Source organism: Aethalodelphis obliquidens, unplaced genomic scaffold (genome assembly GCF_003676395.1).
Source record: "Aethalodelphis obliquidens isolate GAN/ISIS:26980383/991018 unplaced genomic scaffold, ASM367639v1 scaffold14, whole genome shotgun sequence".
Classification (NCBI taxonomy): domain Eukaryota; kingdom Metazoa; phylum Chordata; class Mammalia; order Artiodactyla; family Delphinidae; genus Aethalodelphis; species Aethalodelphis obliquidens.
The window spans coordinates 4005899-4032544 of NW_020837958.1; the positions used below are offsets into that span (position 1 = coordinate 4005899).

At 39.3% G+C, this 26646-nt stretch overlaps 1 protein-coding gene across 27 annotated transcripts in view; it reads left to right on the forward strand.

The window, feature by feature from the left end:
* Positions 1–26646, forward strand: part of PHF21A (PHD finger protein 21A) — a 194100-nt gene that overhangs the window by 118959 nt on the left and 48495 nt on the right. For 21 of the 27 annotated variants that reach the window (XM_027114887.1, XM_027114886.1, XM_027114885.1 and 18 more), the window contains 2 exons: positions 19505–19705; positions 25939–26190. In XM_027114887.1, coding sequence (XP_026970688.1) covers positions 19505–19705; positions 25939–26190 — 453 coding nt within the window. The remainder of the gene's footprint in view (positions 1–19504; positions 19706–25938; positions 26191–26646) is intronic. The other 6 variants (XM_027114898.1, XM_027114895.1, XM_027114904.1 and 3 more) reach the window with 2 other exon arrangements.

Consider the following 26646-nt stretch of genomic DNA (forward strand, 5'->3'; position numbering starts at 1 on the left):
ACTTCTAGAAATGGCATCATTTTGCCATAAGTATTTTGTTTTCTCCTCCATCTAGTTTTTATGAAGTAGTGCTAACTCTGCCTTAATTTGATTTGGCATCCCTGCAATTGAACATTTGTAAGTATCTTGTATTATGGCCCATCTGGGTTGTCATAGAAACCAAAGACCTCCATCCTCTTCCCTCTAGTTAAAAATGGAATGCAAACAGGGCTTCAAAGTGACGTTTTTCTAGTACGGGTGACAGCCCTGTGAAGTGCAGAAGAGAAAGGTTTCTTATTGGTTTTATTCTCCCATGGCCTATCTTACCAGTTAACTCTGATGCATGCAGTTTTTCTCTTGAAAATCTGGCAAGACACTAATGGAATTTTTAAAATGTAAGCATCAGGGGGAAAAAAAGAATGCAGCTAATCCCCTTCCTGCTCTTTTCTTGTACAAAAATGCAGTGTTAGCTAGCAATGTTTTTGTTTTCTTCCCTGTGTTATTAGCTGTTCTGTTGAAGCTGTGGGACACGTGGTGGAAACACTGATTAGTTACTACAAGTGTGGCTTTCATTATTAGTCTCATTTATTTTTCAGGTCAGGTGAACGTGGTTTTATCTCATTAGAACCTATGGGCCCATTGGCTAAGTACATGGCAGTAATTCATTGGAAAAGAAGTTTGTTGATATGGAAGTTCTAATGGCCATATCATTAGCCATTCTAAAACATTGTAGAGCCCTGATTCTAAAACGTAATTCTAAAACACTGCCCCATTTCCACCACCCTGGTAGTCACAGAATCCTTGACTTGACTTTGATGGTTTTTCAACTTCCACATTCCCTTCAGCTTTCCTACCAGAACTATACATGACTTATATGATGTTTCTGCTTTTAAAGCAGCTAATAAGTTCCAGTGTGCTATTTCCGTTTTTTAGCAAAATGTCTAGGTTTGATGGTTAAGATTTATTGAACTATTGATGTGGCATTACTCAAAGTTTAGAGTGTTAAATTCTTGTTTTAACATAGGTTTTGCATTTAGAAAATAACACACATAGTGACCTCTATGAAACAAACAATGAAAATCTGACCTGTAAGTTTATATCCTAATAGAAATGTTCCAGAAGGGTTGGATTAAAAAATCATTAGACAATTGTAGTTGGTGAGTTTTTGGTCAGTTTTAAGTCTACTGTTTTTCAAAAGGAAAACATTAAAGTCTTTAACATCTACGATTTGACTGTTAGCTAGTTCTGGTAATTGTGTACTTTCTTTTAATAATCTATAAGAAATGTTATAGTTCTTTTACATACACATCTTCTGTTTCCTGAAATAGCTATATAAACTTTTTAAAGAATTTAACTTTTTAATATTATACCTCAAAATCTAATACATACTCTGTAGATATATTCAATAAATAATGTCTTCAAACCTTATACAACCTATTATGGCCCTGACATCCTTTTAAATCTAAGATGAAAGAATGATTAGCAAAATGCGTGCAAAACAGCAAGCAAATTGATAGTTGTGGGTGATTCAAAGGATGTTCTGAGAACCTTTTCTAATGCTGCTTTAAATTTGTGTGCTAATCACACAGATGGAAACCCATCTCTGGATAAGTTGCCAATCTTTAAAACAAAGAAGACCAGAATGGTTTGTATTTGTAGTTCATACTCTTGTCCTCTGGGATTCAGTAATCTTTTTAGCCTGTCCACAGTAGTACGTGTATATTTCTGGGTAGCAGGCTGATTGCTGCTGATGGTACTAAAATGTTTGGATAGGAGCAAAACTGTGTTGCTGTCTTCCTCATGAGCTCAGTGTTCAGAGATGATCTGTTTGCACATGGGCCTGTGGTGTATCATTTTTTGGTACAAGAGTAGTAGAGTAAGGTCTGACTCTAGTTGATTAAAGTGGTAGTTTTAGATTCCGACAAGAGGGCCGATTGCTGGTGAGGGAGGTTGAAATTGCAGAATGAGTTTGCTGCACGAGGCAGGTCTGCCCAGCAGCAGGTTGATTCGCGCCATGAGACAAGCAGCACACATAAACAGATGGCCCAACAATGAGTCAGAGCCACAGGTCCGGAGCAGGTAGATTGGCCTCTGCCTGATTCTTGACATGGTTATAGAGAATGGAATTTTAACATCTACCACTCCTAAAACTGAAAACTAAGTACTTAGTGAAAGAAGTTCTACTCATTAGGAAGTGAAAAATACGCATCATTAGGCAGAAGAGAAATCTGTCACTGGATCTGGACACTGAAACCCAACATCTTCAGGAGCTGGGTCCTATAGGCATGGGCTGGCTTTATCTTTTGGCATTTGGTCATTCAGTATTATTATACTGAATGCTTCAGCTGTCATGCTTGCTGTAATATGCAGCAAGAAAAATCTTAAAATTATGTCTTTGATACTGGGTTTTAAAGAATTATGAACTATTTAGTTGCAAGACAAATCTGATATTTGGGTTAAGAAGAGAATTTTTTAAAAAGGATACCACAGTGGTAAGTGTCATACAAACATAAAGTAACGTGAGTTTGTAATGGTATCAAGCAAAAGAAAAATATTAGTGGAAAAATCCTTCAGTTTCATATGTAAAGCATTAAAAAAAAAGGAGTGTAGTGGAATTCCCAGATCCAGTCATCCATCTTCAAAATATAAATGCAAGCAATCATTTCTCTGCCAGATACTTTCAGAAGTACTAAGTATCTCATTAATTTTCAAAACAAGGTTTTGCTGTAGTTTATATCTCTAGAAAAGTGTTTTAAATGTAACATTTGATGAAGAAAATGCTGTACCACTGAATTCTTGTACTTAAATTTTCTGATTGTCAGATTACACTTACCATAGACCAACACTCTCAGTGCATACATTTGCCAAAGAAAGCGAGTTAGTAGTGAGTAGCATTGTCAAGGTACCTGTTGACCTTTCTTAGGTCACTGTGGTTAGGGATGTATCCAAAAACACAAACTACAATGGTGGAAACCTTTTCTGAGATGCTGTGAGGGCTGTGGATGCCATTGGTTAGAGCAGAGGTATACATTTGGCTGCTTTTTGTTTCCCCAGTAATTGGGAACCTATTCAAGATTAATTGTGCCCGCACCTATTTCGCAAACTGGCTTTCGTTTTATCTGCTCAAGCATGTACCACCTGGTCTTTGCTCAGGGTAGGAGCACTAATCTATGGATGGAAAGAAGCGTTCAGGGCACTGCATTAAAAACTGCAGGAGAATGCATTATTAATGGGGTAGGTCTCTTTTCTCTCTCTCTCTCAAAAAAGGGAAAAGGGAAATCAGTTATATGTGCACTGTCAAGGAGGATAAGGATAGACTTAGTGCTAGTTCTTAACCAATTTTTTTTTTTTTTTCCGGTACGCGTGCCTCTCACTGTTGTGGTCTCTCCCGTTGCGGAGCACAGGCTCCGGATGCGCAGGCTCAGCGGCCGTGGCTCACGGGCCTAGACGCTCCGCGGCATGCGGGATCTTCCCAGACTGGGGCACAAACCCGTGTCCCCTGCATCGGCAGGTGGACTCTCAACCACTGCGCCACCAGGGAAGCCCTTAACCAATTTTTTTAATGAGTTACTGAGAGATACCTAAGGAGAAATACTTGAGTAAATTACCTTCACAACATGCACCTTGTAGACACCAAAGTGATCTAACTGTAATACAGATCACCCAGTGATTGTGTCACCCTGTAAGCTTTAGTATATTGAGTACATTTCTTATAGGATGCCACATTATCAAAGGTTAGAAAAATAGTAATAAATTTGGGGTTTTAATATTGTAAAGATTATCAGAAGATTTTGAATCACTTTTGGTTTGAATAAGCTCCCATCATCTGTTTGCTGGTTTCAAGACTTTGCGGTTTTGGTTTGTTTTTGTCTACACATGTATAATTGAGCTGAATATGTGTGCCAATAAGTAGAGGAGCTGCAGAGCTGCATTCAGCTTCTGCTTAAGTCTGCAGTATTAAAGTGTTCCTTTTGTTGCATGTGCTGGTCTTGCAGACTCTGTAGAGCCTTATCAAATGCAGCCAGTTGGTGCTGCTGGTATGGAGGCACAGGGGAACTCTCATGTGGAAGGTTAATGGAGTGTAATTATAAAGAAAAATGAACTGCTCAACTACTCTATCTCACTCTACCTGCACCAAGAGTGACAAGTGCTCTGATCTTTTATAAACCCTGGGGCAGAGGTTTAACCATCTAAAATTATGACAGTATAACTGTCACACAAACAAACACCCTGTGAAGTATAGGTATGCACCCCTGTGTAGGAATGATTCCTTCCTATTACAGGAAGTCTCAGGAAAGGAGCACCTTCAACCATCAAGAAAAGCTCCTTGTTAAACATTGTGCTTTTGTGTCACTTCTTCTTTTCCACTCAATTTGTTCCATTTTCTTTTCCTAAAGATGCTTTCCCCCTTCTGATTAGTGGCAAGGCTGACAGCCTGCACACGAGTAGGTCCATTCCACTGTATGCCTCAGACGACCAATACCCTTGCTTTCTCCAAGTCTGTCGTGCTTGCCCTTACAGCCACTCTTAAATCAACTGGGTTCTTTTAAAGGGGATGGAAACAACCGTCTCTTCTCATTCTCAGCATCTAAGCAGAGTAGGCTGTAGAAAGCCCAAATACCGTCTGATGGGTTTTTCTCCCGGGATGTCCATATTGCAGAGATTCTTATTACACACATTTCAGTGGGCTCGAGATGGAGTTAGAGCCTTAGTTCCTTTGGATGAAGATATCACAGGAAATATTTAGAAAGGAAAATGACAGCTTGGAGGTACAAGGACAGAGAAGGACCAAGGAGACATTCAAAGGGTGGGATGAGTGGACAAATCTGTGTACTAGTGTGTCACGTTGCCAGTGAGTATTGCGAATTCATCCTGCTACTGGAACATCTGAAGGGTAAGTGGAGCTGGATTACGGAGCCGAGTTGATTGAGGGCTTTTGCCAGCTCAGCGCAGAGTTGAAATAAGGTGTTGCAGAATGATGCCACAACAACAAAACCCCTGACATCTTTTTCTTACAAAGTCTAAAATATAACCATTCCTGGCGAGGCTGTGCAGCCTACTGAGATAAGTAAATTCAGCATCACATACATTAGGCCTGTGGAGACTAAGCAGAAGTGATGGCTGTGTCACTTGCACAGCAGTCTTATTGACTGAGCCCTGGTCTTGCATGGCGGTGAGGGAGGGGCAGCCAGGATTCCTAGCAGCGGCTCTGAAAGCAGGGAGGCTGATTTTAAAACCTCTCTGTGTGGTTTATAATGTTATTTCCCCAGCCCCTTTGCATATGGGTTTTGCTCATCTGTGCTCTACTTTAAAAGCAAAATAGCTGTATAGTTTTTATGGCAGTAGCATAAATCTGTTAGTGAATAAAAATTTTAAATCCAGCTTTATCTTAGTGGCTGGTATGTAAAGTTTGCTGTGATTTACTCCCTTAAATACTGGAACCCACTATTTTACCAGTCTAAATGTTGCCAGCATCCATTACATTTATTAAATTGAAGTCATTGTTCCAGAATTGAAGTTTTTGGCTTGAGGTAGAAGGTTAGCAACAGAATCTTAAAATTGTCCATCATACTCCATAGATGAGGAAGCGTATCATTCTTGTTGTGTTGGCTCCAGCGTGTATCCCTCCTCAGCTGCCAGAGAGAATATCTTTGATGATAGAAATACAGTCTCTCTGGCATTTTGGAGCAAGTTATCCAGCACTGCCCAGTCCCTTTAAGAACATTCTCAGCCCTTCTGGTGCTCAGAGCTTATAGGAAATTTGCCTTAGGATGGTCACTCTTGGTATAAGTTGCTCCAGACCCATCTCTCAAGCCATCCATGCTTCATCTCCGGCTGTCCCAATTCCTACCTGACCGCATCCTCAGGCTTGGCCCCTTCAGTTTGTTGCACAGGTGGTTCTTCTTCCTTGGCTTTTGACAGTCTGTCTTTGTTTCCAGACAGTTAACTATATCTAGAGACAGATGTCCAACAAAGGACATCTCTCCCCCTGGCTGAGCTCCCCACACCAGTATACTCTACATTTAGTCAGTCCACTTGGATATCATCCAACCTCCTGTTGGCCCCAGAAGTATTGGCTCAGACAAATGAGCTCCAGCTCTTTGTTCAGTGAACAGAGCTTCATTCAGACTAGTTTTCCAGCTTTTCGCACTGGGAGCTTTGGTGAGGAGTGCCGGGTGCGAGCCCTCTGCACATAGCAGGAACCCTCTGAGCAAGTGAAACTAGACTCAGCACAAAAGAAAAACAGACTAGTTTTCCAGAGGAGAGGGATTCCATATTCTAGTGCCCTTTTTACTGTTAGGTAACTGCGTAACTTTTGGTTAGTCGTCAGTCACCTCAGTTTCCCTGTCTGAATCAAAGACAGTTGCCTTAATTCACCCCATGTAGTTGTGAGAATGTTATTTGATAAGAGGGTGTGAAAATTTACAACTAGAAAGTGCTATATAAACGTATGATTGTTTAAGCTAAAAAAAATCACACTATTAGGGAAATGTTTGTGAAAATGGTATCATCATTTTTCATTTAGGGTTCACTCAGAAAGTAAGATTCTTGAAAAATTATTAATGAATATGTATGTTTATAACATAAGTTCCTTTTCCTTAATCATGTAAACTAAGTGATTTTGAAAAATCCCCAGTACTCAGAAACAAGAACCAGTTAAGTGTAGGAGTTGTTTCTAGTGTTCTGGTTGGATTCCAAGTCTGATGATTATGTTTTGCTTTCTGTAATTCCCTGGACAGCTTCAACAAGGTAGTTTTCATTTTCCTGACCTCTACAGTGTGGCTGTTTAAACAGCTGCTTTCTTCAGCCCTAGGGACAGCTACGGTTGGGTGGTAGAGAAACTGATTCTAGCTCATTCTTACATGGGTGTTACATGATGGGAGGAGGTTAAATTGTCTGTAAGGTACTTTAAGCTATTTGGATAAAATTGGCACAATTATGGAACATATTACTAAATTTTTTATTCTTTTATATTTTGTATATTGTCTCTCATATCTTAAGATATTTTATCTTACCGTATTTTTCTTAATACCCATTTATCACTTGCTTTTATGTCTGTGCTTCTTCCCACTAAAGTCACAACCCAGCTGTTTAACAATGCTAAGATTTTGCTTAACAGGAAAGCCATTTGAATTTTCTGGTTATCTGAAATTCTTTTTTGACTCACCTTTTATTGTTGAAAAAATTCCTAAGTGATGACTGATTCCTCTCCTAGGAGCTACAGTTCAGTGAATGTAGTTACTGCCTAGAGGTTGAAAACTGGTAACCCATGGGCTTAATCTAAGTAACAAAGATATTTTCACAATGTTAAAAGCAATCCTTGCATTAGTGCCTGTAGACAGGTCATTCCCTCTCCAGTTGACTTTAGTTCCCATCACTCTCTATTGTCTCATAGCTGGCCTGCTTCATTCACATGCATTACCTGCTTGACCCCTGTTCATGTGAATTTTTAATCCCTGAATGAAACTGTTCTTTAATGATTTAGCTTCTTTGTAGTGTGTCAAGATCATCATTGTGAGCACTAGTAGTTTTCTGTGTACTGTGCTTATAGAGGTGGAAAGTAAAGATCAAGAGATTGTATTCTTGTTATTTAGAGATTCACAGAATTTTAACAGAAGAGAATATTGAAGACTGAGTGGAGAAACTGAGACCAAGATCAGGTAAACAATTTACTCAAGGTCACAAAACTAGTGTAGTGACAGATATGTGACCAGAATCCAGATTTCTCGACCGTTTGTATTATTTTTTGCTGCGCTATACTGCCTCTCTACTTATTTTTCCTAAAAGCAGAATGGGATGGAGGGCGGGTATTTTTTTTTAAGGTTTTTTACTAGGTGCTTTTGTGGCTTGCCATATTATACAGTATATAGATGTGAGAGCTTCAAGTCCTTACCAGCAAGTAAAATAATGGGGGGAGGGGAAAGATAAGAAATTAGATACCAGGAACTAGAACTTCTAAGTCTGACTCTGCCCATAACTTGAGACCTAGGTCAAGTCACTTAGATGCTCAGAGCCTTAGTGTCTTACCTGGCAGATGATATCTATTTGATACTATTGCTGCTGTTTTTATTGTAGTCATTGTAGAACTTACCAGCTGCCGCATTAGACTGTATCTAAAAATCGAGACTACTGTGGTATATTCAGACAATGGAATATTATACAGGGGTAAAAAGAATGAGCTATCAAGCCATGAAAAGACATGGAAGGACAAATATGTATTTCTAAGTGAAAGAAGCCAATTTGAAAAGGCTACTATATGATGCCAACATATGACATTCTGGAAAAGGCAGAATTATAGAGACAGTTAAATGATCAGTGGATGCCAGAGGTTGGGCAAGGGAGAGATGAATACACAGAGCACAGAGGATTTTTAGGGCAATGAAACTATTCCATATGATACTGCAGTGGTGGATACATGTCATTGTACATTTGTCAAAATCCATAGAATGTACAGCATTAAGAGTGAACCCTAAACCCTCCTATACTGTTAGTAGAAATGTAAATTGGTGCAGCCACTATTGAGAACAGTATGGAGGTTCCTTAAGAAACTAAAAACAGAGCTACCATATGATCCAGCAATCCCAGTCCTGGGCATATATCCAGAGAAAACTCTAATTTGAAAAGATAACGCACCCCAGTGTGTTCATAGCAGCACTATCTACAATAACCAAAAAGATATGGAAGCAGCCTAAATGTCCATTGACAGATGAATGGATAAAAACGATGTGGTGTACATATATATATATATATATATATATATATATATATATATATGGAATATTACTCGGCCATAAAAAATGAAATAATATGATTTGCAGCAACGTGGATGGACCTAGAGATTATCATGCTAAGTGAAGTAAATCAGACGAAGACAAATATCATATGGTATCACTTATATGTGGAATCTAAAAAAAAAAAGATACAAATGAATTTATTTACGAAACAGACTCCCAGGCAGAGAAGACAAACTTGTGGTTATCAAAGGGGAGAGGGGGGGATTAGTTAGGGCTTGGGATTAGCAGATTCAAATACTATATATAAAATAGATGACAACAAGGTCCTACTGTAGAGCACAGGGAACTATATTCAGTATCTTGTAATAACCTATATTGGAAAAGGATATGAAAAAGAATATCTATATATATGTATATCCGAATCACTTTGCTGTACACTAGAGACTAACACAACACTGTAAATAAACTATCCTTCAGTTTTTAAAAGAAGAGTGAACTCTAGTGTAAACTGTGGATTGGGGGTGATAATGATGTGCCAACACAGGTTCATCAGTTTTAGCAAATGTTCCGTTCTGATGGACCGCTGATAGGGAGACTGTGGGTGGTGGAGCAGGGGCTATGTGGGAATTCTCTGTACTTTCCACTCAGTTTTTTTTTTTAGCTGTTATAATAGGTGTACAGTGATTATATCATCATTGTCTTTTTAAAATAAATTGATTGATTGATTTTTGGCTGCGTTGGGTCTTCATTGCTGGGCGCGGGCTTTCTCTAGTTGCGGCGAGCAGGGGCTACTCTTTGCTGCAGTGCACAGGCTTCTCATTGAGGTGGCTTCTCTTGTTGTGGAGCACGGGCTCTAGGCGCGCGGGCTTCAGTAGTTGTGGCTCGTGGGCTCAGTAGTTGTGGCTCGTGGGCTCAGTAGTTGTGGCTCACGGGCTCAGTCGTTGTGGCTTGTGGACTCTAGAGTGCAGGCTCAGTAGTTGTGGCGCACGGGCTTAGTCGCTTTGTGGCATGTGGGATCTTCCCGGACCAGGGCTCGAACCTGTGCCCCCTGCATTGGCAGAAGGATTCTTAACCACTGCGTCACCAGGGAAGTCCCTTTCCACTCAGTTTTACTGTGAACTTAAAATTGCTTTAAAAAATTAAGTCTAGGGGCTTCCCTGGTGGCACAGTGGTTGAGAGTCTGCCTGCCGATGCAGGGGACACGGGTTCGTGCCCCGGTCCGGGAAGGTCCCACATGCCGCGGAGCGGCTGGGCCCATGAGCCATGGCCACTGAGCCTGCGCGTCTGGAGCCTGTGCTCCGCAACGGGAGAGGCCACAACAGTGAGAGGCCTGCGTACCAAGAAAAAAAAAAAAAAAAATTTAAGTCTATCACAGATACAGAGAACAAACTAGTGGTTACCAGTAAGAAGAGGGAAGGGGGGAGGGGCAATATAGGGGTGGGAATTAAGAGGTACAAACTATTAGGTATAAAATAAGCTACAAGAATATATTGTACAACACGGGGAATGTAGCAAATATTTTATAATAACTTTAAATGGAATATAACCTTTACAAATTGTGAATCACTGTATTGTACACTCATATATATTGTATATCAACTATACTTCAGTGAAAAATAAATTAAAAAAATAAAATAAAATATAAAAATGAAAAGCAGGCTACAATTTAAAAAATTGTCTATTTAAAAAAAAGGGGGGACGTATCTTATGTTCAGTACAATGTCCTCTTCTCTTTTGGCCCTGCACCTCAGTAATTTTGTTGGATGTGGAAACTGGAGAACAGTATAGTAAAGAGTAACTGCACCTTCAGTACTAAAAAATATGCTAAAAGAAGATAAAAATAAATCATTTTTACTGTGGCCATTCCATCTTTTCTGAAAGTTAGAGTATGTGCTTGCGTGTGTATGTGTGTGTGTGTAAAGACCTGAAATATTTGTGTAGAGATTTGTGAATTGGATTTAGTAATTTTCATAACCTATGAAAAATGTTTTTCTTCACACCTCAGATTTAATAAAAATTTAAAATTTTTAACAAAATGCTTTGTTCATGTTTTTTTTTCCTATATTGCTGAATCTCTCTCTCTTTAGTAATATTTCTAGTACTGACAGTTTAAAACTAAAATCAAACCTGCTCTGAAATTCTGAAAGATGAGTTCAGGTTTCTTCTCTTTCTGATGCAGAAAACTCAGACTAACTACAAAGTAGTGCAAATCATCCTCTGTCACGTGTCTTGGAAGGTCCAATCCCTTGAAGTTGACTATCCCTCATCTTGGCAGCCTACGTAGGTGATAGAATTGCTTCCTCTGTTGTTTTATGTGGGGTCTTGTCAGAAAGTAAATATGTAACACTGTTCATTTTTTTTCTTTAAGCGATTGTAACAAGTACTTGGTGATAAACTACTGAAATGCTGAATCCTTTTTGTGAAATTAAAAGATATTCATTCAGTAGCTTTGGAACCTTTTAATCTACGTGTTTATCCTATTATGGCAGGTGATAAAAAACACGTTTTTAAGCATCAAGAGTATTGTTCAGGTTGTACTTTTGTTAAAATACTTATTCAGAATATCAGTGTTTAGTGATTTATAAGACCTACTTTTGTTTAAACGTAAGGTAAACATTACATTTTATAAAAAAATATTTTCTACCTGATATATCCTGCCTGACACAGTATATTGTTCTAATACTGTTGTCTGTCTTTTTTCTCTCTTTTAAGCAAAAACTGCAGAATTGAGGATTGTTAAAATGTATCCTTGCCTTTGGAAATGATTGATCCATGACTCAGTACGTGTATTCTGTGTAGAATTTGGTTAGATCATCTAGTATATTTACCTCTCCCAGAATCTGATTATGTCTTGTGTTTCTGTGAAAAGAGGGCTTTCTACAGTATCTCCAGTGTACCCAGGGCTTGGAGTAAGCAAAACAATCTGTTGTATCTGAGCAGTATTTTGTAAAATAACACAGGTTTTTGGTTTTCTTCTTCCTTTTCCCTCCCCCCCATTTTAGGATCATTATTGTGCTTAAATTGTATTTTCATATCCAACTTGTCAGGGACAGCTACTGTGCAGCCATTTCCAATCATATTTCTTTTGTGAGGAAAACCATAACAGCTTCAGGGCAGAGCAGTGAGAGAATTTCTGTAGTGTATGGGACAGCTCTGACATTAACAAGGCAATGCTGCTTTTTAAGTTGGGGGGTAGAGCCATGGAATGATGAATGACAACCTGGTGGTATGTGCAGGTTTGTAACAGATAGTTACAGAGGGCCATGCATTTTACTGAACTGGAGTTTAATTTACAAATTAATAGCCTTTGTGTCATATCTCACTGTGGTACAAACAGTGATTCAGACACTTTTCTATATTAGCAAACAGCTAAATTGCGCAGATTATAAATGGTTCTTATGTTTTTTTCTGCTGTTCTCATTACTGTATTTAGGGTCTTTGCTGGGTCAGGCTACATTTAAATTGGACATCTATTTTATGCATTCAGAATATGGCCCTGAACCACTAATGAAGGTATAAGAAATCCAGGCCATACCTAGATTTCTACACAGGAAAATATTCCCTAATAACCTTGATTTATGAAATAAAAAGGCAACAGGTAGCATTCTTTCTTAATTGTACTTTTTTTGGTGATTCTCGTTTAAAAAAAAAACGAGGTTTGAACAAACATAAAATGTTTGACTAGGTGTTAAAAATAAAATGATTGAAAGATAATTGAGGGGCTTCCCTGGTGGCGCAGTGGTTGAGAATCTGCCTGCCAATGCAGGGGACATGGGTTCGAGCCCTGGTCTGGGAAGATCCCATATGACGCGGAGCAACTAGGCCCGTGAGCCACAACTACTGAGCCTTCATATCTGGAGCTTGTGCTCCGCAACAAAAGAGGCCATGACAGTGAGAGGCCCGTGCACCGCGATGAAGAGTGGACCCCGCTCGCTGCAACTAGAGAAAGCCCACGCACAGAAATGAAGACCCAACACAGCCATAAATAAATAAAAATTTTTTTAAAATTGGGAAAAAAAGAAAGATAATTGACATTGAAAAGTCACATTTAATTAGCTGCTGCTCTTAGCTGAAAATTCACACTAGAGAAATTGTATTTTTTATGGGTTATCATCTCTGATTTTCACATTGCCCTCAACAATTTCCTAAGCACTCCCTACCATTAATTCATTTGATCTTCAACATCTTTCTGAAGCAAGCAGGACAGTATAGCTTAGTACTTCAAAGAAACATAGAGAACTTAAATGCAAGCAAACTGGGTCCTGATTTTGGCTTCGTTCGTCTTTTATTATAGAGAAATATATTACAACTACCATTCCCAGCATGCAGTGCTCTTTTTTAGTCTGTCTCTGTGTTGGTACTATTTTGTCCTAGCATCTGGGTATGTTACATATTGAAGCACTGTAGTTCTCCAGGGACCCATCTCTCTTGAGTAAACAGCTACACTTTTTCTTGTTTGATGCAAATTAAAGACAGTCCCCAGGTTCTTAGAAGGGTTCCTCGATTTAGACAGAATTTGACTATAGCAGTCTTAGCGGTCCTTTATAGTCATGCGTAAGGAGTTGGGGGAAGGTGGGGTTGAGTTTACCTATTAGAGCGTGAATGAGCTAAATAAGAAAAAAGTAAACTGCATTTCAATCAGGCTGTCAAATAAAGGGTCTAATCCCCAATGGAAATGGGATATAAATCCCATTGATATGAATAAAAGGTCTAATCTCCTGTGGAGATGGGATGTAAAACCTATTGATGTACATATCAGCGTGTGTATGTGTGTGTGCGTGTGTGTGTGTGTATTTTGAAGGAAGAGTAAACCCCAAAGAATATTGTTTTAATTAAAGAAGCCAGAGTCTAATCAGTATCATGACTTATGCATTCTCCACCATCTGTTAAGCATCCATGTAGAGAATTTTGAACTTTACTGAAAAAAAAAACCCTGATAATTCCAACTGCTGCTGTTCCTTAATTCATCTAAATTGTACTGTTCAAATTCCATGACACCTTGTGAAGAACTATAACATAACTATGTTCCCAGCTCTCTATGACCCAACAGATCCTCTTTAGAAGACAACATACACAGTTCACTGTATAAGACGAGGTTGTAGATGCTGCTCTGTCAAACAGGTAGTGTTTTTCAAGAATATATTCCTTTTAAATAAGGCTTATAAGGTTAGAAGCTATTTGTCTAATTCTAACCCTGAAACTGAATATTGGAGAGTTTGGGGGAAAACCTTCTAGTGCCTTACAAAATGAATGAAACAGTTATTTTTATCTAAGTATGCATGTATATGTGTGTGTGTGTGTATATATACACACACACACACACACTTTTTTTTTTTTTTGGCCATGCCACGCAGCTTGTTCCCTGACCCAGGATTGAACCCGGGCCCTGGCAATGAAAGCCCTGAGTCCTAGCCACTGGACTGCCAGGAAATTCCCCTAAGTATATTTTTATAGATGCTGCCACCAATATTTTTTCCTCCTACTCTCCTGTCAGAATTCTATCCTGTGTGTCTCCCCTAAACATTCCCTCTAATAACTTCAGTACATATTCTCTCATTGAATTTCAGTAATATATTACATCAAGAAGGAGCTTATTTTGAGTTTATTGCTTCTTGTTCCTGTGTCTTTGTTCATAAAATGGTGGAATCTTCACTTAATTTTCTATTTTCTTTAAACAGCACATACCTTTTACTCTGGATTGTAATTTTGTCATTAATGTTATGCCAGTAACATACCCTATTGTTTAGAGGATAATTATGAGGCAGCATTCTGAAGACTCATGTAATCTCTTTCCTGTATCTTCAGTGTTGTTGAATATTGGTGTTACTTATAAAAACGGTTGACTTTCAGTTGGACAGTAGAAAGGTTATTTTTCTCCTCTCTTCTCTTTGGGTAAATTCAGATTTTGTTAAGAAATGTAAATTTCTCCATGTTAGTTTTTATGCACACAAAAAATGTAGTATCCCTGGTTTCATTTGGGCAATTGGTGAGTCTGAAGACCTGGAAAGATTTTTCATTGCATTTTACGTATGAAGATGGGTAGGGTTTGTTCTTGACTTTCTGGATTTGTGACAAGTTACAAGTCTACCAGTTTCTGGTATGAGGGGGGAGGTTATATTTTCTGATTGTGTGGTTGATCATAGAGGAAACAAGGATGAATTTTTAAGGCAGTACTGTGTAGGAAGATGTCTGGGTGGATGTGGCCCTCTAATAATTGATTCAAGAACAGATAATGCTTAGTGGAACACAAGCAAGCTGAGTGACTGTGTGGAAAAACGGAGCCTTGAAGCACCAGCGTCCAGTTGTGGAGGACAGGGCTTGTGCCTGCATTTGCTTTTTTTTTTTTTTTTTTTTTTGCGGTATGTGGGCCTCTCACTGTTGTGGCCTCTCCCGTTGTGGAGCACAGGCTCCGGACGCGCAGGCTCGGCAGCCATGGCTTACGGGCCCAGCCGCTCCGCGGCACGTGGGATCTTCCCGGACCGGGGCACAAACCCGCGTCCCCTGCATCGGCAGGCGGACTCTCAACCACTGCGCCACCAGGGAAGCCCTGCATTTGCTTTTGAGAGAAGCTTTCTAAGATTTGTGTGAGGATTGGATGGAAATAAATTGGTGGCTCGATTGGAGGGGTAGGGGCTGTTCTTCCACCACTCCATCTCCCTTCTGTATTGACCAAGGCCATGGCACTTGGAATGATTGACTTCCATAGCAGAAAAACGAACCCGATTTTCTGTTGAATCGGACTGATAAACTTTTGTGTTTTTCTTTGGAATCTGTCTTGCTGTCGTGTGAACACGTTGATAGTATCGCTGAATGTCACAATATTGATCACGGTGACTACCTGTCTCAGAAACTGTGACTTCAAGTGTCAGAGGCTCTGTGAACCCTTCTGCCTGAACAAGCCCTGATGAAACCTAGCGATGCGCATGTCAAGGGAATTGGAGGCTTGGAATCCCATTCTGGGTTTATGGAGCAGTTCTTGACAGATGGATTGAGGGGGGCGGTACTTGCCATTCTGGATACCTGGCACATTGGCCTGTTGTTTATAGAAAATATATTAAGGAGAGAAGGTAATAAATTGTTAACGTTTCTCTCTCTCTTCTGCCTTCATTCTTTCCAGCTTTTCCTTTTTCCTTTCTTTTGTTCCCCACCCCCGCTTTTAATTTTAATTTTATTTTTTAACAACTTTTTTGGAGTGTAATTGCTTTTCCCCCCCCCCCCTTTTTTAGCTCTCATTAACTTGTTAGTGAGTGATGAATGGCCAGTTTGTGAGACTTAGCCTTTTCTGAAAGCTTCAGGATAACGTTCCAAGATAATTAGCTATGTTTAAAGGTCTCCTTTATATGTGAACAACATTGAAAACATCCAGTTGTCTAGGCCAGTATAACCTGCATCAGTGACCAGCAGAAGTCATGATTTCTTTGTTAAAGACAAAGAAATGGTAGAAGAATGTAGTCTCACTTCCTGTGGAGATGAGGCTTCTTAGGAACTTTGCTTGATACTACAAGCTAAAATTTATGAAATATTATAGCTGTATTCTCTCACCGCCACCCAGAACTGGTACTGACCCAGATTGGGGTCCTGCTGGAGTTAATGTGACTGTTGTATTTGCCAGAGCTGCAAGACTGAACTAGAACAAGACTGGATTGTGGAGCCTAGAAAAGCCAGCCACTGCACAGGGCAACTCTCCTTTATTAGTTGGTCCTTAAAAGAGTGTGCAGGGTCTCTGTACACCTAAGGAGCGCCTCCACTGCAGAGCTCACCTAACTTTAGATCATTGGTTTTCAAAATGCAGTGAATAGTTTATTTGACAGAAGGCAACAGTGCTTCCCCTGACCGTTGATTTTTTTAAAAAATTTCATAGACGTGCACAACTATATTCTGGGTATTCTTCTAGGCTTCTGGTGAACACAGCAAGGACTGCCAGGACAATGCATTTCTGAGCGGCTCTGTGAAATATGCCAGCGCCTTCTTTCAAAGAAAGCATTACTCACCTCATATGATCTGACCCGTGTCCAATCTGCACAGCTCTCTCTCTCTTCTTTTTTTCCTCTTCTCAAGGACTAATGAAAGTTTGCGAGTATTTTGATCCCATCTCCCCTCCTCGCTTAGTTTCAGGCCCTGGGGGAGGAACAGTTGTGAATGCATCGTGACTCACTGACTCCCACGTTTCTGATTCTGGTTCTGATTGGTTGTCACCTTGCTCTAGCCATATGGCTTCAGAGTACTCTAGCCTGCGTCCCTTTCTTGTTCTTTCCCCTACTGTTCCCTTCTGTTGTACAAAATACTGGGAGTGGGTTCCAAGCTTTGTCTCTTGCTTCTAGTTTAACCCGGTTAGGCAGTAAGTAGGAGAGCACACTGTATTTCCTAAAAACAGCTATAGAGGAGAAAAACACCCTTTCCTTTTGTGCCTGGTATAGTAATTATTTAGTTTCCTGTGTTTTTTTTTCTTTTAATTTTATTTATTTATTTATGGCTGTGTTGGCTCTTCGTTTCTGTGCCAGGGCTTTCTCTTGTTGCGGCTAGTGGGGGCCACTCCTCATTGCGGTGCGCGCGCCTCTCACTATTGCGGCCTCTCTCGTTGCGGAGCACAGGCTCCAGACGCGCAGGCTCAGTAGTTGTGGCTCACGGGGCTAGTTGCTCCACAGCATGGTGGGATCTTCCCAGACCAGGGCTCGAACCCGTGTCCCCTGCATTGGCAGGCAGATTCTCAACCACTGCGCCACCAGGGAAGCCCTCCTGTGCTGTTTCTATTCAAAGTTTATTTTTTGGCAGGTGTCACATTTGTGTTTGTATTATTTCCTCCTGGTTTCTCTCCTCCCCCTGATTTGAGCTGGGGGGGTTTGTTTTTGTTTTGGTAAAGGGACTAAGAATGATGCTGTACTTTAGTTAGTTTGTTAATATGTTTGATTAATGCTGATTAATATGTTGGGGAGGGGGACTGAAAGCAACTCTAAATAATTACTTAATTGTTAAATGTCTTATTGTTCTGGCAGTCACCAAGCAATAAAGTCTACATGTGGTACTCAGGATTATCCATGCCACTGCTACTGTTACTTCCCCTTCTCTTAAACTATATCTATTCAATTACCTAAGTTTTACACTTGAGAAATAGGGTTTTGAAGACTTGAAAGTTATTTTTTAAGAATTTTTTTATTAATTTGTATTTTTAGTATTCTGCAGATGGTTTCTGGAAAGACTTTGGACTCTACATCTTTTCTTTTTAATATTTAACTGCTCAAAGAGGTGGTGCTAGCAGAGTACAAAGTATAGCAGACCTGCCCACCCCCCTTGCCCTGCCAAATTGGCCTTTATGTGATATTTTCATTGCCTAAAAAGAATCAGTAATAAAAATATTAAAATTTTTCTCAAGAATGTATTTTGTATTGACTTAAAGTTTTTAAAAATCCATTTTGTAAATGTTTTAATGTTCAAATATGTCAAGGAAGTAACCTGCAGGTTTGGATTCTTTAGAGAGTGTGTGTAGTGATGTTGGTTAGAATCATAGGCAGGAATGTGAAATCAACCCGGCCCTTATGGTTTCACTTAACCCCTTATTTAAAGATCTTCATTTACTTCTTCTCTATTTAAATCTATATGAGAAGACAGTAATCTATTTTTGTCAGAAATAACAAACCTCAGCTGGTGAACTCACTTGAAAGTGTAGGCGAGGAGTGCTGCTTATACTTCTTCCAGCCATTGGGGCAGGAGAGTCAGAACCCAGGTCTGACCCCAAATGGTTATTATATTTTCTCTGAGCCATTTGCTGGTCTTTGGTTCCATCACTTCACACATCATGTGAAGAGAATGAGAACATTTACTTAGCCACCGTAGTTCTAGATGCAGAGTTTAGTTGGGAACAAAATAAATCCATAGCCGCGTGGAGCTTACCTTTTGTTGAAATGTATTATTATAGTAATGAAGGTTTCCAAATGCACCATTTTCTTGGATTTCAACAAGGACAGAAAATTCAAAAAACCTTAATTAAAAATTTTCATCCCATATAGCTAAAACACTACTCTGCCTAAGCAAATGTATGTGTTTTCACAGATCCTGTCCCAGCAAAGCAGTGCTCATGAGTTACATGTTTCAGTTATTTACAATGTCTGTTGTGTATATTGCATAGTGCTGGGATCAAGGTTTTTTTGTTTAAAAGTCTGTTTAATTTTTGAAACTGCTATTAGATACATGATGTTTGTTTGATTAACAAAAATTACTGTAGCATAACTGGTATGTATGTTATCAGATGCAAAAAAAATAAATAAATGACCAAGTGTGTGCCACTCATAGTTCCGAGTACTTTACGTGAGGCAGTTTGGTACTCGTAAGAATCCTAAGGATATTATTAATCACCTCATCTTTACAGAACAGGAAATTGAGGCACAGATAGGTTAAGTGGCTTGACCAACATCATATAACTGGTAAGTAGCAAAACTGAAATTTGAATTGAGGCAGTATGTTTGCAGAGTTGTGTTTTCACTGCTACGTTATACTGCCCTTCCAGCCCAGCACACTAAATAATAATAGTCAAGGAGTCTCAGCTCTGCTATGCGACCTCCATTAGCTTTTCTTCTCATCTGTGCCTCTGTTTCCCTTTATAGATTGATATAAAACGTTACTTATGCCATGAGTTTCTCCTCAGTTGTCTAATCTGTAAATTTTAGAGGTAACAAGATCTAGAATAAGCTAGTTACAGAAAAGATGTCAGAGGCATATAATTGCTGCCAATTTCTATACAGCTGAGATAGAACAATATTCTCATAGATTTTATTCTTTTTTGTCCTCCTTTGTAGAAAAGAGTAGTTGAACAGCTTCGGAAGAACCTGATAGTAAAGCAAGAACAACCAGACAAGTTCCAAATACAGCCATTGCCACAATCTGAAAACAAACTACAAACAGCACAGCAGCAACCACTACAGCAGCTACAGCAGCAACAGCAGTACCACCACCACGCCCAGTCGGCTGCATCCTCTCCCAGCCTGACTGCTTCACAGGTACAAGTGTGGATGGAGCACCTCGGGCTTCGTGCTGTAGGCTGATTTGCTATGGGTCATGGAGAACTAGGTCCTGTTTCAGACTATGTTAACAACCTCAACCAGCACTAAACAAAGGTTATTTTGGTTACTTTTTTATACTGTACTGGGATGATAATCACTTGAAATTCATTGCCTGAAGGAAATGACATTACCAAGGAGTAAAAGTTAAACTGATTTCCCATCTGTCCAAAGAAGGAGAAAAGGTAATCAGTGACAACGAAAAATCACTTCTCTTTATTAGAACAGAATGAAAGTCTTCTTTTGAACTTCTGGAAGTATTTGTTTGCACTTGTTCTAAAAGTCTTTGTGACTTGACCCTCAGGAATTGTTTTTCTGGAATTCTTAGCAATTTTAGATGTGGAGATATTCCAGGATCAATACCCATGGAACCAGGTAGAAAGAGGCATTTAGAAGGTGGTATATTTCATAGAAATGAAATATTCATTTCCAAGTCCAGTTCGTCTCATATGAGAATATGTGTCTGTTCTCATATACTAAAGGAAATCTGAAATGGAAGATACAGGTCAAAAATAGCACTAAGGGGTGGGAAGCCTAATAATATGCTAACTGGTGTAGCTGTGCAAATGATTTTCCTGAAAAGGGCATTTGCACTACCATATAATGTAAGGATATTGAGGCAATCAAGACACACAAAAAGGACATATTTGGGAATGTTTCTATTAAGAAAAGTATTCAAGCTTGATCTCCACATAATTACATGTAGTGTGGGCATACCTTTTAAAATGGGACACTCGAGCAGTGGTTCTTGATCTTTGGAGGTCCCAGACTCCTTTAAGACTCTGTTGAAAGCCATGGATTCCCTCCCTGGAAAAATACACTCACACCTAATACAGTCATTTTTGCACATGGTTTTAAAGACTTTGGGATCTTCTGAAACCTAAGCATGGACACCTCTCACCCACCAACACCATCTTCACTGTATCTATATGTAGAGAAAAAGATTTTAGTTTACTTGGTTAGTCACCACTTATGGACATTGGGCTGGTTCATATACAATATTTTGCAAATGAAAAATACGTTACTTACAAAAATACTGAAGATTACTAAAGATAGTTAACAGTTAATAGAGGTTACCACATACTGGCATTCTCCTAAGCACTTTACATGTATAACATACGCAGTCCTCACCCCATCCCTGCTAAGGACAGTATTATTATTATCTCTGTTTTTTAGAAAAGAAAACTAAGGCACAGAAAAATTAAGTAATTACCTAAAATCCTATATCTGTTATATGGTGGAGCCAAGATTTGAACCCAGATGTTCTGGTTAAAAATTCTGCCCATTCGCTACTGTAGACTGCCATACAATACCAAAAAAAGAAATGCCAACATTATATAAAATGCTAAAGAAGGAAAATGAAGAATCCCTGTTGTAAATCAGGTAGCTAGAGTGGCCTACATCATTTTTACCCTAACCTCCAAGGCTATTTGGAAATTAGGCATTCAAACTGACTTTAAAACCCCCCTGACCAGCATTTATATTTCTTCTAAAAGATTGCCTATCAGTTTACTTTTTTTGGAGTTTTAAACAGAGTTGGATTGGTGGTTCTCTTCTCAAAGTACAATTTGATCAGAAAGTGTTTACATGGAAGGAGTGTGGTAGAATTCATTGTTTCCTGGTACTAGGAATTTTCTCTCCTAACCCATGGAAACTTTCTGTTCAAGTACCATTCCATATCACACAAATCAGAGAAAATACTTATATAATACTTACAATAGCTATTTCCTTCCCTGGTAATCTGAGTTCTGTGCTGCTTTGGGATGGTAATAGTAAGGGGCCTAGGGCTATCCCCAAAACAGTGTTATGTGGCATCCCTCCATCTGGTAGCCCACCTGATATATTTAATTGATTTAGCTAAGCTTGTTTTATATTATTTTGTTTTGTTTAATGTTAAAAGCCATAAGATTTCTAGGTTATTGGGTTTTGTTTTTATAGTAAACTGTCAATCATTATTTATCACATGCTCCTTATACGAGAGCTTCTGGTATACAAAGAGGTAGTAATGGTCCCTGCCTAGAATCTGGTAAACTATGATAATTATTTTCATTCATTATATAAATGTTTATTGAGTCTCTACTATATGCAAGCTTTCTGCTAGGCAGTGTCTTGTAAATAAGACAGAATTTCTGTCTTCAAGAACTTAACAGATTTAGAGGAGAGGAAGATGTAAACAGCTAACAAAGAAGAATAAAATGAACGCACCTGTGAAAATACCAGAGGACAGTAATATTGACTAGAGGGATCAGAGAGTGCTTCATAAAGGAGGTGGCTTTTGATCAGGGCCTTGACAGATAAGTGAGATTTCAGTGATGGAGCACAGGGGGAAGAGCATCAAGGTGTAGAGAACAATGTGAACAGAAGTATGGACTCAAAAAAGTAAATGCGTGTCTTGGAAATAGCAAGTAGGCTGATGTGGCTGGAGCGTGGATTCCAGGAAATGGTGGAGAGGGACATAAAACCAGAAGGTAGGAAGAGGCTAGCTTGTGGAAGCCCTCCAATATGTGGCAGAACTTTTGGGGGTTTTGGCAGTCATAGGGAGTCATTAAAGATTCATGAGGTCAAGGACAAATGGGAAGTTTAATACATGGCATATACTAAATTTCTAAGTCCAGAAAGGATTAACTATTAATTTAGCGATCGGCATGGGCAGGGAGGAAGTGCTAGGATGAGAAAGTGTTTTATTCTAAGTCAGGTGATTAGCATGTACCAAGTCATGGGGCAGTGGGAGGATCAGTCCCCTTTCCTTAGCTAACTCCAGCTTATGTTTGTATGTATATTTTGAAATTTTTCCAAACTACAGAAAAAAAATGAAAGAATAGTTGAACACAGGCGTACCCTTCAACTTAAATTCACAACTTGGTCATTTTAAATGAGTACAAATGTAAAGAAGCATGCAGTTAATAAAACCAAACAGAAAATAAACCCTCATAGACAGAAGGAGGAGGGGTTCTATTGATAGTTGTCCGAGTGTACAACAGTTACCTTCCATTCAAAATTAAACAAATAGGGATTTCCCTGGGGGCGCAGTGGTAAAGAATCCGCCTGCCAATGGGGCACGGGTTTGAGCCCTGGTCCAGGAAGATGCCGCGGAGCAACTAAGCCTGTGTGCCACAGCTACTGAGCCTGTGCTCTAGAGTCCTCGAGCCACAACTACTGAGTCCGCGTGCCACAACTTCTGAAGCCCATGTGCCTAGAGCCCGTGCTCTGCAACAAGAGAACCCACTGCAGTGAGAAGCCCGCACACTGCAACAAAGAGTAGCCCCCCGCTCGCTGCAACTAGAGAAAGCCTGCATGCAGCAACGAAGACCCAATAAATAAATAAAATAAATAAAATTTTTAAAAAATTAAACAAATAGTCTAAAATAGGTGTGGAAGTTAATTAGAGCCCATAGTAATAATCCCTCTAAGTTCTGATTTGTACGTTGGAGTTTATCTTTTTTAAATCGATACCTCAGCTTTGCAGGTAAAAAAAAAAAAAAAAACTTAGCAAAAAAATAAAAGGATTTTGCTGTTAGTGCTTCTTGCCATGTATTTTCTGCATTAACTTCTAGTTCATGCAGTTTGGGTTTTGTTCATAAAGAACCCCTTCATGAAACGGGGGAAACTGCTGTCATCTTTTGAAGGTGATCATACTTGGATAGCATCAACCAGCCAAGGACTAATCGCAGCTTCCATAAAAATCATTTTTTTTTTTCTGGGCACCTTTCCTCACTGTCTTCTCTTCCTCCTGCCAGAACAATTCAGAGGTTTTCATTCGGTTTGGATATCAAAATTCTAGATTCTCTCTGTCATCTAAACTCAGAACTCCAGGAGTTTGATTTATGTTCCCTAGTACTTAACAGTAGAATAAGCACCAGACCAGGAGTGAAGATCTAAGCAGTACCTGTGTCAGTACCTGGTGTCAGTAAATGGTTTGCAAATAAATGTAGTCTTCAAAAGCTTTTCATCAGTGCATATAGTACTAGGTCTTGTGCCTCTGTATACAAAGAGAGTTATGTAGATGCTAGAATTTCACATGGAGTGAAGTTAGCTACAACCAAATATTTATAAAGTAGAATAAAAATGCTAACATAACATATGAACAGACTTGTTAGAATTCAGTGCTTTTTAGTGTTGCAGGTAATGCTAAGTATATAAATCAGGTGAGTTTGAGGTTTTACTCACTTTTTAAGAAAAATTATTCAAAAGATTGTTAATGACTTACCTGATCAAGGATGTTTTAAACAAAAGTATATTGACTCTCTTTTAAAGTAGAACCAACACGCATGACTGTTTTTAAAATCCATGTCAGTGAGTTCTGCTGACTAGAGCTTTTCTTCCCTAACCTGTGTTGGCACCAGGATTGAATGCCATCTGGTGTGACTTGCTCACCACTTCAAAAAGTTCTTTGTATTTGAATGTTTTAAATTGATGGAGAGAGCTAATATCACACTGGGTTAAAAACACATATTAAAAATAGCAGGTAATACAAACTCAGTCCCGCTGCTACACTACTGTAACATTTCTGATGATAAATAGCACTTAACTTTTATTTGGTTTTCATCACTGATAGGCAGGATGACCTGCTACCTCCCAAAATAAATAATTATCCGTGTTCCCCCTTTTACTCCCATTTCACACTTGAGAGGACAGTGGCAAGGAGAATGAGCCATTCTGTATTGTTGACTTAGAGAAGAGGAACATATTTGGGTGATTTTAATTGCAGGCATCAATAAGGATTGCTCATTAGGCTGTGATGGGATAGACAGGGCCAGATTATTACATTGTTTAGGTTAAAAGAAAAAAAGTTGTTAAAATATTAGATAATACATGCATGTATGTGTTTAAGGCAGAAAAATTACTTAGAACCAAACAATACACAAGGGCTTGCATAGACACTGAAATAGAAATTCACAAAGGAATTTGTTCAGATCTGTTTCAGGGAGAGTGGGGTCCTTTTCCCTGGTCGAGGACAGTGCTGTCCAATAGGACTTTCTGTAGTGTTGGAAAGCTCCACTGTCCGGTTTGGTAGCCACTAGCCATGTGTGGCTGTAAACATGTGAAATGTGGCTAGTGTGACTGAGGAACTGATGTTTTAATTTTTATTTTGTTTTCATTAAATTTGAATACCTGCATGAGGCTATTAGCTACCAAACTGAACAGTGCAAGTAAGAAGAAAAAGGTGAAATAATATCAAAATCAGAACCAACAAGTTAGACCAGGTATATTTTCACGTTTCTGAAACATCTCTATCTTGAGTGACTAGTACCATTGGATAGGTGTGTATGCCATGAAATCAGGTTGTTTATATTTTCTTGTTTTGTAGCTGGCTCCTTTAATTACTGTAATAGAAAGTCTAGAAAAATACAGCTTCAGAGCTGCAGTAGCGCTTGTGGAGCGTCAGTCAAGTCCTCTCACCTCAGTTCAGACTCTGATCTATAAGACTTTCTGAAACTCAGGTGTTTGTTTCCACCTTGTCGCCCTTTTCTGGATCTTTCCTCACTTCTGCAGCAGTCCTGCAGAGCAAAGATTGTAGATTGTGATTCATATCCCTTTGGTATCAAGAGCTGGTATTTACTATACGAGTTGGTTAATAGGTTTCATTATCTAGAGTTTGGGATTTACTGCCTTTGAGGCAACAATTGTACTAATTCTTATGTGAGTTGCCCTTCCTCTTCTCCAGGGTGGCACTCAAAAGAATTAAAAGACCCTGTCGTTTTATCCCAGCCTTTGTGTCACAGGAGGCAGATATCCAGAATTATATGATAGCTTTCTTCATATTGATGAGGTTGTAGCAATTAATGATGGAGATGGTGTGTACCTCATTGATTTGCAACTTCTACAAAATTTAAATTAATTGAGAGCAAGCAAAGAATTAGAAAAATCAGAAGAAATAGGTATACTCATATTCTGTATCTGTAAACCCACCCCCTTCCTTGTTGAGAACCCTGTGCCCATATTAGTCTGCAGTTATTACTGTGAACTTAAAGCTAAATTTGAGAACTCTGGCAAACTAGAGATTGCCTCTTTGTATAGCAAGAACTGTGCTTTATGTACACAAAAGAAATGTTGTTACACCAAGAAACTTGACTGATGATGAGAATTATTGCTTTGTTTTCTTCTGGAGGCTAGCATTTTGTTTAGTGGGATGACACTTCAGCGTCCTAATGTCTGTTCTCCATGTCTCCTAGAAGACTGTAACTACAGCTTCTATGATTACCACAAAGACACTACCTCTCGTCTTGAAAGCAGCAACTGCGACCATGCCTGCCTCTGTTGTGGGCCAGAGACCTACCATTGCTATGGTGACCGCCATCAACAGTCAGAAGGCTGTGCTCAGCACTGATGTGCAGAACACACCAGTCAACCTCCAGACGTCTAGTAAGGTCACTGGGCCTGGGGCAGAGGCTGTCCAAATTGTGGCAAAAAACACAGTCACTCTGGTAAGCCAGCAGCTGCTACTCATGTGTGCCCACATGCGAGGGTTCAGGATATGCATTTGTAGAGTATATCCATTTTATGCTCCTGCTGGATTTTTCAGTCTCCATCACTCTTCTACCATACCAGATTCCCCTTCGGGGCTGACAAGGGAATATGGCATTCCTGCTATCTATTTAAATAACTATAAAAAAAAAAATAACTATAGAGGTGTTCTTACACCAAGGATCAAAACTCTTTGAGGTATTATCTGAGGCCAAAGGATGACTTGACCTAAGGGGGGAAAATGTCCTTCACAGAGGCATTTACACTGTTTCATGTATCTCTCCCTCTATCCTAACCACACTCCTTCCTGTGAAACTAGAGTGCTTAAACTCTCTGGTGCTATGTTACCAATTTGGGGAAAATGCCGTGAATTTTTTTAGTACACTCTTCCTTGAAATTGCACTCAGGAAGTACTG